The following is a 13,424-nucleotide window of genomic DNA, read 5'->3' on the forward strand; positions in this document are numbered from 1 at the left end:
TATTATGGCCACTGATGCTTCATCATAAGTGCTGCTGGTCCAGTACAGTTTAGTATCTTCATCAATGATGTAGACAGTGGGACTGAGTGCATCCTCAGCAAGTTTGCAGACAACACCAAGCTGGGTGGTGTGGCTGACAAACCTGAGGGACAGAATGCTATCCAGAGAGATTTGGACAAGCTTGAGAAGCACGCCTGAGGTGAATGCTACGAGGTTCAACAAGGTCCTGCACATGGCTTGGGGGGCAACCTTGTTTCAACACAGGATGGGAGATAAAGGGATCGAGAGCAGCCCTGTGAAGAAGGACTTCAGGGTGCTTGGGAATGAGAAGCTGGGCCTGAGCCAGCACTGTGCATTTGCAGCGCAGAAAGCCAAACACATCTTGGGCCACATCAAAAGCAGCATGTCCAGCAGGGTGAGGGAGGGAATTCTGCCCCTCTGCTCTGTTCTAGTGAGACCCCACCTGAATGCTGCATCCGGCTCTGGGGTCCTCAGCACAGAAAGACATGAACTTGTTGGAGCTGGTCCAGAGTACTGCAACAGAGATGATCAGAGGGGTGGAACACCTCTCCTATGAATACAGGATAGAACAGTTTGGGTTGCTCAGACTGGAAAAGAGAACTCTCTACGGAGACCTTACTGTGGCCCTTCCACTACTTAAAGGAGCCGTCTAAGAAAGATGCAGACCAGCTTTTTGGCAGGCCCTGTTGCAATAGTATAAGGGAGAGAAAAAAGAGAGGTAAGTAAGACTACCTTAGCATATCACACCAGCCAAAGTATAGCTTTTGAGCATAAAAATGTTTGAAATGGCTTAGTGTATTCCTGCTCCTGCCATGTGTTGCATTACCCATAAGCCTAAAAATGCTAAATTTCAGCTAAATTTTGTGGTAAAAGGTGCTGAAGGCAATGGAGAAGGGGAAATTGAAGCTGAGATGATCTGCAGGCATGGCAATCCCATGTTCTTTCCCCTTAAGTTTTAGCTGTGTTAGAAACTATTCACTAAACTGAAATGAATCAGTAGCACTGTAGTAATGGATCCTAAGATGTCCCCACTCACAAAAGAACCAGTGACAACAAAAATTACATGAGCTAGGTTTTGTTGTCTACTATGCTGCACTTCTCTAGAATAGTATTGGTCGGAAATAAATAATCCAAAAATTACGTAAATAGTGGTTCCTTCATTATTTTGCTTGAAATATCAGTAATACTATTCTGAAATTTAAAGTTCTATCTCAATACATACATTTATACGAAGCTGGTGAATCGCAGTTTCAAAATCTTCCAGGATATTGAGATCACAGAGAAATGTACTCCCTAACATCCCAGTGCGTATCTTGGACAGCATATATAATATATAAAGTGTATATAAAGAGTATATAAAGGCAATAGAAAAACAGTCTGAAAGCTTTGCATTAGTATTTGCAAGTTTAACAGGTTCCTTTGAAGCCTATGGTTAGATGTATGAAGTATAGTAAAGTAGGTAATTCTGCATTTTTTAAATGAACTTTTTGATTAGGAAACATTCCAGCTTTCACAATGCCCCCAACCTTTTACTAATCATTTTGTCAAACATCTGATCTAAATACACTACTGTACAGACTATTTATTTTGTTATGCATGGACCAGAGATAAGCCTGAACTATGTAACTCTCTGAGTCAGGATACATAATAGAATGAGGACAGAGGCTATTTGGGCTAATAATTAAAGGAGTGTTTGAAAAATTAATGGAGCTGTGCCTAGGAAAAGCACATTTCTAAATTGCTAATCTTGCACACTGCTACTCAGTAGTGACCCTGTAGTCAGACAGAGAACAACATAAATTAATAAAATTATTGTAACTGTATGAAACAACATGCACGATTAAGCCCAGAAGACTAATTATTCAGGAAAGGTAACTCAAAATACATAGAGATTATCAGAATCAGCTGGGGTGAGCTGAAAAAGAAAATATCTTGGCAGTGTAGACACTAAGAATTGGTAGTTTTTGCTCATACTGGGTATTTGGAAACAAAGGCTGTATCCTGAAGTGGGAGGGTACAAGAAAACTGCTCCTTTTTGACCTGAGAAATGTGGAGCAGTCATTTTGGGTGAGCATTGTTTGGAAGTTTGTGTGACAATATACCATATCTAAGAATTAACTTCTTTCCAGTTTAAATTTTATAGCAAATTAATTACCTTGGCTTTTGCATTACCCGGATTTGTTTTGTTTTGTTGTGGTATGAAAAATTTGTATCCCTTACTGGAGAGAAGGAAAATAAAATTCTGAAAATTACGTGATTTAATCCTGTTTCCTCTTCTTAGTTGATACTAATTAGCAAGAAATCAGGCAGAACTGCCTCTCATTGTGAGAGATGGACTGTGTTTTCATATTCATTCTTCACATAGTTTCAAATTGATATTCAAATCTATCTTTGATTGTTTGCAATGTTTCTTCATTTCTTTTATAGTTCTTTCACTTCTTATTTTTGTTCTTGAGAGTTCTTTTGCAGTATATCCCATCTCTGGAACAGTCTAAGCTACTCAAACAATTTTAGAAATAGCTGCCATTTTTGTATGGAAACATTTCCATGTGTTAAAGTTTTAACACTTCCAGAGTATTAAAATTCAGCTCTAACTAGGCATTTCTACTCTGAAATATTAGAAAACTTCATGTGAATTGCTTACCTAAAGCACAGCAGAAAAGCATTAGATGTTGAGAGCAATTCTTATTACTGTCATGCTTTATCAAGGGACAATCTTGTAAGCTGCTTTCCATTACAGAAACTCCCTAAATGCTTATAATGCTGATACACAGACTCTGATGGGATCACATATGCACTTCCCATTGGATATTTTTCAACACACAGTAACAGTATAAGAGTTGATTCTGCATATTACTACACATTGAGATAAAGAGTTCTCTGTGCATGACAGTTTAGTTTACTTCAAAAATGTATTGAGCTTCCCCAGCAGCTGAAGATGGCTCACCACCCTCTTGGGATTAAATGTTACAGAGACCTGAGGAATTTATACATCTGAAGGATGGCATGTAGGTTTTTTTTCATTTCAGTCACAGTAGAGGAAAATTAATGTAGTCACAGGCCATATGCCCTTCCTCTTGCTTCCCATCATAGATTAATCAGATCCACAGGTAGAGTCTAAAGAAAGATGTGCCCTTTCAGCAGCTAACTTAAATGTGCCTGTCTCTTCTCCTTAGTGTATAACTACTGCTGAACTCCAACGATGTCCAGATCTCTCAGACAAAAGGAGTAGGGAAACTGTGATGCAAGATACTGATGACCTTTACCGCGTGTCAGATATAAGAGCGTTACTTTTGTCTGATCTTTTTTCTTTTGATTGGTAGCTGTTGCCCTTTCTTGCCAGAACAATGTAAAGGGAAGTCCATGAAGACATAACTGAGCATAGAACATTGTTTGGCCTGTTGCCTAGAAGAGAGTATTCTAAATGGCAAAACAACTACAGTGTCAAATAATATATGTTAACTTAACCCACCCTCTTAATTAGTCTCTCCTTCTTAATGCATTCATGATCTGGGTTTCTTCCCTAGTTTGTCTTTGTACTCATGCTACTTTCTCTTTTCTGAGTGAAAAGGAGAGAATATAGACTTTTTGAAAAAATATGAAACTGTCAGAAAAAAAGGTGCTCTTGTTCCATATCTTGACTGTTCTGAAAATAAAAACAATAACCTACATGAAAAAAAATCACAGTGAATAGAATTACAATTCTCTGCTTTAACTGAAATGCCCCTATGAAATCCATGTTAATAATAAAAAAAAAATATATATATAGTTTCAAATTCTTATCATTATACAGTTCAAAAACATCCACAATTTTATTTATTGGCTGCTAACACTACCTGGACAGAGGGCAGTGTTATTGCAAACCCTTGATTCTCTTAAAGGGCCGCTGCAGTGTGTCCCGTAAGGTGATACACAAGTTCTGGTTCGCACCTGCGACCCTTGACCACAAGTAACTGAACACGTACTCCACTGGGCCCACTCTTCAACACCAGATTCACCTGTATTCAAGACAACAAACAAACATGAATATAGACATAAGTATTAATGACACAAGTTTGGGTTTTTTTTTTCTGAAGCTCATTATTATCTGCTCTTATAAATCAAAGAAAAAAGTACCACACCAAAATAAATATTTAAGAGTTTATGGAGTAAAGCAGCTGTGAAAATGTGCAATGAATAGAAAATAAAGACACCTACAATGCTGCAATCACATAATGCCTGTCTGAGGGGAACACTTTGATGTCTTAGCATCATTTACAACTTTATGAGAACTACTGCCCTTCAACACTTCAGAAACAACACTACTCTCAGAATTCTAAAACAACACAGACAACTCCTTTTATATAACAGCAAAGGATTTATCTTTGATGTGTATACTTATCCCTCTAGAATTAAGGCTCAGTAACAGTTTAAGGAACCCTACCAGAAAGGGAAATCCCATGAAGAAAACCCGAGACAAACCAACCCCCGAATGTCTTATATTTTCTTCAGCAGAGGAGAGACATATAGCATTTGAAAGAAGTTCCGTGGCAAGGAAAACCACTTTGTTTACTAAATTTTAACCTGAAATGTGGGATGGGAACTTTGAACATTTCCTGCACAGATCTACTCCTTGCTTTTGACCTACAGGTGTGTTGAATTCTTGGGTGTACCAGACCTCATTACTGCATACAGTATACACTACTGTGTTCAAAATTGTCAGACGTTTTTTATTAGTGCTGTATATTAGAAAATAGGAATTTTTTTTTTTTTTGAGAGATGGAACATTCTATTTTTGCTTTTTGAAAGCAAGCAATGCATAAAGTCTTTGTGCATGTATGCTCTGGAAAGAATGCTTAAATTTAATTGTCATGATTAGCTATACACACAATCCTGGAATTCCTTTCCCAAAGGAATTAATGTTCAGGAAACTAGATCCCTTGAGTATTCTCAGAAAGCAAATGCAAAAATAATGTGAATATACCTCACTGAACAATCTGAGTAAATAATTCTTCATTAATGTTTAGCTTCTTCCATTAAAAATCAGCATGTAATGTAAAACAGCAGCTGACCCACCCCCATTACACGTTTGATTTTTAAATAGATATCCGTTTTGAAACAAATGGGGTTTTCTGTTTTTAAAAAGTAGCATGATACAGTCTGCAGACTGGAACAGCTTGTTTGAAATTTAAGTTATTTCAGCATACTTCTAGTCTTCCAAAAGCTTTGATACTGATCACGATCAAGGGATTGTTTACAAACCAGGAATATTCTGGTGTCAACTTCCAAGAATGCAGTAAATCTGTGAATCTCTTCAAGCTTTGGGGTCTTTTCCCAGAGGTCAAGAACGAAACCTTTGCAAAATTATTGTCTCTGCTAGACTTCTAAAATTCAATTCTGAGGCTATTCAATGCTTTTTTTTAAAAAAAAAAACCAAAAACAAAAAAAGGCACTTCTTATTCAGTGAAATACGTCAGTGAAAAGGCAGAATTAGCACACAATTCCCTCTGTTTTTCATTAAATTATATGCAATGCTAAATATTTCTATGGAAAAGCACGAAACTCTGATCTTACTACACACAAAAATTCCCCAGTGATTTTTGTAGTCCTTTGCTTCATTTATTAGGTGAAAAATATGAAAAAAAATCACTGATTATTATTATTATACTTATTGTACTTATTATATTGTTTTAATAATTTTTCTGACATGAATTTAGCACTTTGATTAGGCACTTAGACGGCTTGGGTTCAGGTTAGATGACAGAACATGCTAAATAAGTTTAACATGTATGCAGACATTAACAATTATAAAATATGTACTCTAAGCCCTATACACATGGCAAAAAGACCTGTATTACTGTGATTTCTAGGCTAATATTTTTTGTCTTTTCCTACGTTTGAAATTTGACTTTGCCTTTGCTAAAGTGGTTTAGAAAGAAGGTCAAACAGGAGAAAATGTCTAAACTACGTTTCTCAAGATGTTCCTCATGATGTAAAACAGTTGTATATACTCAGTGTAAACTATCCATTATCCAAAATCGACATGTTAACAATGCACAGCTAATAAAATACAGAAATTAGGAATAAAAAAATTAATTTTTTGATATTTTAAAGTGATAAAAACGTTAGTCTTAATCCTTGGAATATGATGGAAAATAGCAGCAATGTGATTCTAAAACTGTTGTCAGACTCTTGCGTGACTGCATTGAGTGAACTTTTAAATTAGTATTATTTATTAGAAGTTCTGAGCATATATGTACTGTCCATTCACAAAAGGCATAATCTATATATTTCATCATATGTAAACAAGGCTTAAACATTTGCTGGAGAAAGATCCTCCACATTAACATGCTGTACAGTACAAAAAGAGCAAAATGAAGAGAAAATAAAGAACAAACTTATCCCACCAGCTGCTTTGCTTCCATTTGTTCCACGCATTATGATTTTTTGGTAATTTTTAAATTTTCAGAGTATTTTTTACCTCTGTGTCAGGATGATTATTATTAATTTTATAAGATTTAAAAGAAGGGAAATGTCTCCACAGATATATAATATCATTGTTAATTTACCATTTTTAATTTAAGCACATAAAGACTGCTATATTTTCTAGAATAAATCTAAGTTGACTACATAATCTGGAAATGTATCTTCCATGGTTTGCTTTATCTCTTATCCATTTTCTTTTTTTCTGAAATGAAAATTTAGAATGGGCTACTTTATTTTCCTTCTTTTTTTCCTCTTATTTGAGAACTCTCAAATTTTTATATCAATCACATTAAATTTACTATCTCAAATTAGCTCTTAGCAAGCTGCCAAACTCTTATTTTCCCCTGCTGTTTGACACATAAGAGGAAACATAACTTACTGTATTGAAGACCTCATTGATCTGTGTAAAACTTACCTGCATTATACTCTCTAAATCCCATAACACCTAAGGGAAGGATCAGTCCAAACACATAAAATGACAAATATAGAACAATAAATTATTCACACATTTTTTTAAATAAATGCTTTTACTGCCTCATATCACTCTCCAAAACCAGCAAAATGCATATTTTAATACCATATTTTAAAACTTCCATTCACAGCAATATTTGGTGGATTAAGTCCACAATACTAGCAGTATTAAATGCTTTTCATAAAGCTTTCCCAGGACATTTCTCTATTCCCATCTCTCCGCCTTTTGAAAACATACAAACATTTAGCTGCACTTTTGTATCTGTTCCATTATTACACAAAATAAAATATCAAGGCTTAAAATATAAAACCTCATAAACTCATATCCACTTACTATTAAGGTTTCTTAGTAAATGGATAAATTAATATCAGATAGGTATGTTAGGAAAAAACCTTATGAATCAGCTTAAGAAGATATCACAATCATTTTATTGCAAGAAAAATTAATGCATTAGAGGTGAAGAAAATATGCAATGATTACTACAAAGGAAAAACAATATGAAGAGATGAAAATTAGTATGTCCAGAAAGAGCACAAGTATTACTTAAAATGTGTTAACCTACAGCATGGAAAACATAGATTTCCCCAAACTTGGGCATCTAAATTTATATGCTCATACATCTCACATGCTTTCAGAACAGCACCTTGAAAACCAATCCTGTATAATTTTGAATGTTCATCTCCCACTCCACACACACAATGTATTGGAAGGTGAAAAGTGCTGCATTTGTAATGCAGTTCTCTAACACCCATAGTAGATGCACTGAAATGCATGACTAGAAATCATCAAATACAAGATTTGCGTGATCTTATTAAAGTTTTGGGGATTTATATGGGGAAAAAACCCAGGTAATTTTACTTATTTTTTTAGTAATTGTATGAATTCAAGAAGCAGCATAAAAGCAAAGGCGTTATTCTATGTAGTAAGCAACTAACATTCTATGTCTGAGCTAGGTATGTGAGTGATAAGATCTACGTGCCTAAACAAAAACTGCATGGAGACCTAGGGAATTCTAGGCTCCCTTCTTCCAGTGCATTTGCTTACAGTAGTATCTGGGAGTTAGCCATAAAAGCAATCCTATAGATTAATAGGACGGTAATAGACTTTTTTGCATTCTTAATTTGTTACCAAACAGATCTACACTGATTGGCTATACATGTACTTAGATTGCTTAATATATCAATTTCTGAAAATTTGTTAAGTAAAGCACCCTACTACTAAGAAAGTCAACATGCAACATAACTAGAAGCAATTATAGCTCTTTTACTGAAGTGCATAAAAACTGGAAGCATTATGTATGACTGATGCAGGCATATATTCTAGGTTAGTAATTATGGAATACAGAGTAAGTTGTTTCAAATCCATACAAAAATTATGGGGCACAAGATTGCCAATGCAGTAACTTACTGGAATGGAGTGTGTTGGGTACCAATAAAGAGTTGGATTTTACCAACAGATACACAGATCATTATTGAAGTCAAAATGGGCAGTAGTTTTGGTGTATGAGAGCTTAATTCAACTCACAACTGAAATTTTATCATTGACTTCAAAGGCTGTTGTGGTAACTGTCGGTAAACAGGCCAAACAGGTTTGGTGGGTTTTTTGGTTTTGTTTTGTTTTTCTGGTTTTTTGGGTTTTTTTAATTAATTCAGCTCCAGGTTTCCAATATCATCTTGGTATCTTTAGATAAAGAAGATGAACTTGCTCAAACAAAATTAGAAAATATGTTTTAGATGAAAAACTGTTAGATAATTTGCACATCCAATTAAAAACTACTTATGGCCAATTTCATTTAGCAATTATGAATCTAGAAACTAGAGAATAGAGTGTCATGCTGGGCCAAAGACAGTGACTGCTGAATGCATGCACATTAAAGTCACCCCAGTAATTAATTAATTTGATCAATGCCTAATGCTGGGATTAGACAGTCTATTTATAAAGAAATTCTGAAGTGTGTTCTTAACATCTTTGGAAAAAAGTTAACATGTCACAGTGAGCTGTCCTGTGTTTTATACATGTGAGACTGCTTTTACTACTAAAGAAATTCATGCTTACACTAAATGATTCAGTATCCACATTCACAGTGCATGTTTTCACATGATCTACCTAATTCTTAGCTACTTTATTTATGGACTTTAACTGGTGAAAAAAAAAATAAATGATTCAAAAAAATTATCAGCTTAGAAAACTGACAAATATGCAGCAAAAGATTATGGAAACATGCAGTGGTCTTGCTAAAATTAACAACAGTAAATAGAAAAAATGTAACTGATGTATTACCAGTTTGTGCCATAAATTTAGCAGCATCAGCTTGTTCCTGAGGGACCCTTTTCTCATGAACAGATCGAGGTCGCTGACTTTTAATTGTATGATCTCCCATCATTCCAAATTCTAAAGACAGAATAAAGGTTTATGAAAGCTTGTGTGTAGACATTTCTCAAAAGTCACATACTGTCTCATGCAATATGTTCCTAAACATACCTGGAAGTAGCTGGTAAGAGTCAGGCAAGTGATCACGGCAGTTAACATCAACTTAACTTTGCTACACTCAGCTTTCAATAAATATTTAAATTTATGTCTGCAGATTTTCCAATATGATTTGATTTTATGAACCAACATTCCATGTAGTGACACATACTATAAATCAGCTGTATGACACGGGACAAAAGCAATTATTCAAATGCAGACATTCTATTCCTTTATTTTGGATCAGTGCAAACCACACCAGAAAATTACTGTGACGGTGTTAGACATTGCTGTTCTCTGGCAGAGCCTGCTGCTCCTCCAGAGGACTACTATTTCTGCACTCATCTTTCAGGCTGATGAAGCCTTCAACAGAGACAACGAGTCATCTTTGGGAATGGTGGAAATGGGAAATAATAATAATTTATTCAACAAAGTGCTTCATTTTTAGGCTGAACACAGCAGAACAAGTGCTTGTGACCTGTTCCCTCCTTGAAACCTTTCAGTTAAACAGATTATAGATCATATCTTACTCTCCACATTGATTTTAATAGGGAAAACCTATGAAAAATCAGTGACATAAAGGCCCAGAGTGTGGGAGATGAGTGCTTTAGTTGTTTATCCTATCACTGCTGTAATTTTCCCTCTCTTGTCCTGTGTAAACCTTCTAGACTTCTACCTTACTTCCACTTTTCCTTTCTGTAATGAAATGCGGAGAGTTCTTTGCTCTTAGAAGGGGACTGCTGTGTCTTCAGCACCGTTCCCTATGATCCTCCCAGGCACACACGGCTGTCCACAGCTTAGTGCTAAATATTCTGTTAAACAAACCCAAAACCTGGGACTCTAATTCAGGAAGCGTGTGCTGGGAAATGTGGGTTAACATTGAAACTGCTTCAACTACAATCACATAAAGTTTCTGATGAGGCAGAAGGTGTCTGAAACACTAGGAACACACACATTTATAAGCACCCTTCTGCTGGAAGGTTACCTTGCAAATGTAAAATTCAAAATTCTCCCCAGTTTGTAAAGCCATGAAGATAATAAAACTTACCTTTCTGCCTCAAAACCCACAAAACATTGTATGAGATATAAATATCACTAATAAATATTATTTGCAAACACATTGTCTTGATAAATCATTAAACACATTAAAATTTATATTTAGAGTAAAGCAACAATAAAAGGTAAACTGATTTTTAAGGGGTCAATCAGAAGAAAGAGTTTTTTTCCTTTCTAGTAAACTATTAATGTATTTTTCCATATTAGTGCTTCTTTTTGTAAATATTCATTAATGGCACCACTTAAAATATAAATTTAATTATTCATTTGAGAACAGCAATGCAGTTTGCATTCTAAAGAGAATATTTGAAAATCTAATTAATAAAATATATTTTGAGGATTAAACATTCAATATTTTTAATACATCCCAGAAATAAAAAGATAATTAAATTACAGATATATACACACATGCAAATACATAATATAATATATATATATGTATGTGTATATATACATATGTGTGTTAAAAATTTTATGAATAACTTTTTACAAAATACTTCTCTTCTACAGCTCCTCTGATTTAAGATAGCTTTTTATTCTGTGGAAAATCTCTTACTACAATCAATATTCTAATGCAAAGAATGATCAGAATATTTTTACAATTTTTACAAGGTGCAGTACAGATGACACATTTAAACTGTAATTAATAACATGGTAACGGCAGGAGACTTCATATAGCTTTTCCCCCAAAGAGGCTGTCACAGCAAGGCGTGTTTACTCTGAGCTTGCTGCCTGCATGATCTCTGCTTGTCAGGCAATTTAGAGGATATGGCACCATTCTTGCAGAAGACTTACTTCTACTTTTTAAGTTACAGAGTGCAATAATGGGAGACCTTTGCTAGAGGAAGGCTTTCCAGAGGCATACAGGGAGGTGGTGAATGTTCTGGTCCCAGTCCTGCAGCATCTTGTGCTGGGTGCGAGCACATGCAGTGTCCTGCAGGACAGAGACTGCTGGTGAAGAGACAAAGGGATGTCTGGGAGATCAGTACTCTGGGTTGTGGATAATACCTGAAGTGGCTCCAGTCATAATGATGCAGTGACAAATACCACCAAGCATGATAATAATGCCTCAATTTTTTCATTCTTCCACTTAGCAACAACACACTTCCAATTCACTTCAACTATTGCTGATGGTCTTTGAGATGCACTTTTCAGCTAATCTCCCTTTGATATATTATGTATTGATATTGAAAGTATATATTGAAGATAATTTTTTCATTATACAGATAAAAATATTTTTTAAGAGTTTTGTCGAAAAATGGAACCACACTTATGCAATGCTCTCATTTTCATATTCAGCTGAAGTATTTAACCAAATGCCACATGAGAACAAAAGCAGTACCAGGAAATGCAATGTACTGGCATGGGTGAGTCCTCATCAAAATTCAGGCCTCATGAGAAAAGAAAAAAAAGGATCAAGTGCATTTTTGTAATGGGATCAGAAATGTCCACTTTCTGTGTATAAGCACAAACAATATCTCAAAACTGTTTAATCTAAGAAGCTTAACAGTAAAGCATTTTATAACAGAATGTCCTACTTAAGTTTACAATAAATACTAAATAGAACTAAACTTTCCTTCATTTTCAGATCTGAGGTAATGAATGTAGAAGGTGAACCCATTATGCAGTTGTTTTCCCTCAATACTTTCACGGAGAAGTATTTAAATGCTTTCTGGGCTGGGAAAGCATTTTAGCACAAGTCTGCCTAGGGTATGACTAAATGACACAGTAATTTCAAGGACCTGTTTGTGTGGGAAAGGTGGTAAGAGCCATCTTAATGCAGGCCGTGTCTGGCATAGAGGTGTACTGCAAGGTCAAGTCAGCATGATTCAAGACCTGATATCTGGGATATAATATTGGATATTTGAATTGACATTCTGAGTGAAGGGATTTTTGTCATTCTCACTCTTTTTACCTAGTTCTTGCTGCTGAAAATAAGTATTCTAACCCAGAAGAAGATATTTTTGTATCCATTATTTTCTGAAGAGAATTTTTTTGGTGATGTCTGTCCTAAATTTTATTTGGGTGAAACAGGACAGTTCTTTTTTGCTTTTACCTCAGACATTGATATAAATCATATTATTTGGTTAAATACAGGGGGAAAACAAATCCTTTCAGCAACAAACAGGTACATGGTCTAATTCAGAAATGGGCAGTGTGACTCTAAGTTAGGCCTGGAACAGGCAAGGATTTTAAGCCTTTTTATTACATCGTTAATGCTATAATCTACACAGCATGAAGGTAAAACTCATAAATACCTCAAAATGTAAATAACGAATAGCATTATGGGAAACCTTGAATGGATCATTTTAACCAGACCAAGACTTATAATAAATAATAACACATTTCCAAACATTTGTGGTATAAAACCTGATGTTTAGTTATCTGATAAAAGAATTTATTCTGCTGTCAGTGGTCCTTTGGTGGCTATAAAAGTACAAGAGATCCCTCCAACAGGATGCCTATTTTATCTCTCCTCAGCTGTACATAATGGATCAATACTTCAAAGTATTTTAGCAATGCATATATTTTAATATGGATGTGATGTATCATTTGGTTAAGCATTGGAACAGACTGCCCAGGGATGTGGTGGAGTCACCATCACTGGAAGTGTTCAAAACTGATTGAATGTGACACTTAATGCTGTGGTTTAGTTGGCATGGTGGTGTTTGGTCAAAGGTTGATGACCTTGGAGGGCTTTTCCAACCTAATGATTATATGATTCCATTATTTCATTTTACATACAAGCTGAGGCATGTAATATAGTTCCATGCCTTCTAGGACAAAAAAAAATAAAAAATTGCAATTCCAAAGTTTACAGTTCAGTATTATTTGCAACTCTTATCACTAGTTCCATTGACTTTACTTTTATTTTTATTTTTATTTTTGTTATGGGAATTTTTATTCCTATTGAGTAACCTTTTTAGTGTTTAAAGGAGAATCT

General features: G+C 35.1%; 1 protein-coding gene and 1 long non-coding RNA gene across 12 annotated transcripts in view; one reads left to right on the forward strand and one right to left on the reverse strand.

Moving 5' to 3' along the window:
* ADGRB3 (adhesion G protein-coupled receptor B3) overlaps nt 1-13,424 on the reverse strand; it is a 451,307-nt gene that overhangs the window by 261,957 nt on the left and 175,926 nt on the right. For 9 of the 10 annotated variants that reach the window (XR_014851052.1, XM_085056561.1, XM_085056566.1 and 6 more), the window contains exons 3-4: nt 9,239-9,349; nt 3,858-4,019 (exon numbers count right to left, since the gene is read on the reverse strand). Coding sequence is in view for 9 of the 10 variants with exons in the window: in XM_085056561.1 (XP_084912687.1) it covers nt 3,858-4,019; nt 9,239-9,349 (273 nt within the window). In the remaining variant the exon portion in view is untranslated. The remainder of the gene's footprint in view (nt 1-3,857; nt 4,020-9,238; nt 9,350-13,424) is intronic. The other variant, XM_085056562.1, reaches the window with a different exon arrangement.
* Nucleotides 1-13,424, forward strand: part of LOC146440146 (uncharacterized) — a 55,485-nt gene that overhangs the window by 7,026 nt on the left and 35,035 nt on the right. The window lies entirely within an intron of this gene.

The sequence above is a fragment of the Lichenostomus cassidix genome, chromosome 3, assembly GCF_008360975.1.
Source record: "Lichenostomus cassidix isolate B80296 chromosome 3, HeHo_3.0, whole genome shotgun sequence".
In the NCBI taxonomy this organism is placed as follows: domain Eukaryota; kingdom Metazoa; phylum Chordata; class Aves; order Passeriformes; family Meliphagidae; genus Lichenostomus; species Lichenostomus cassidix.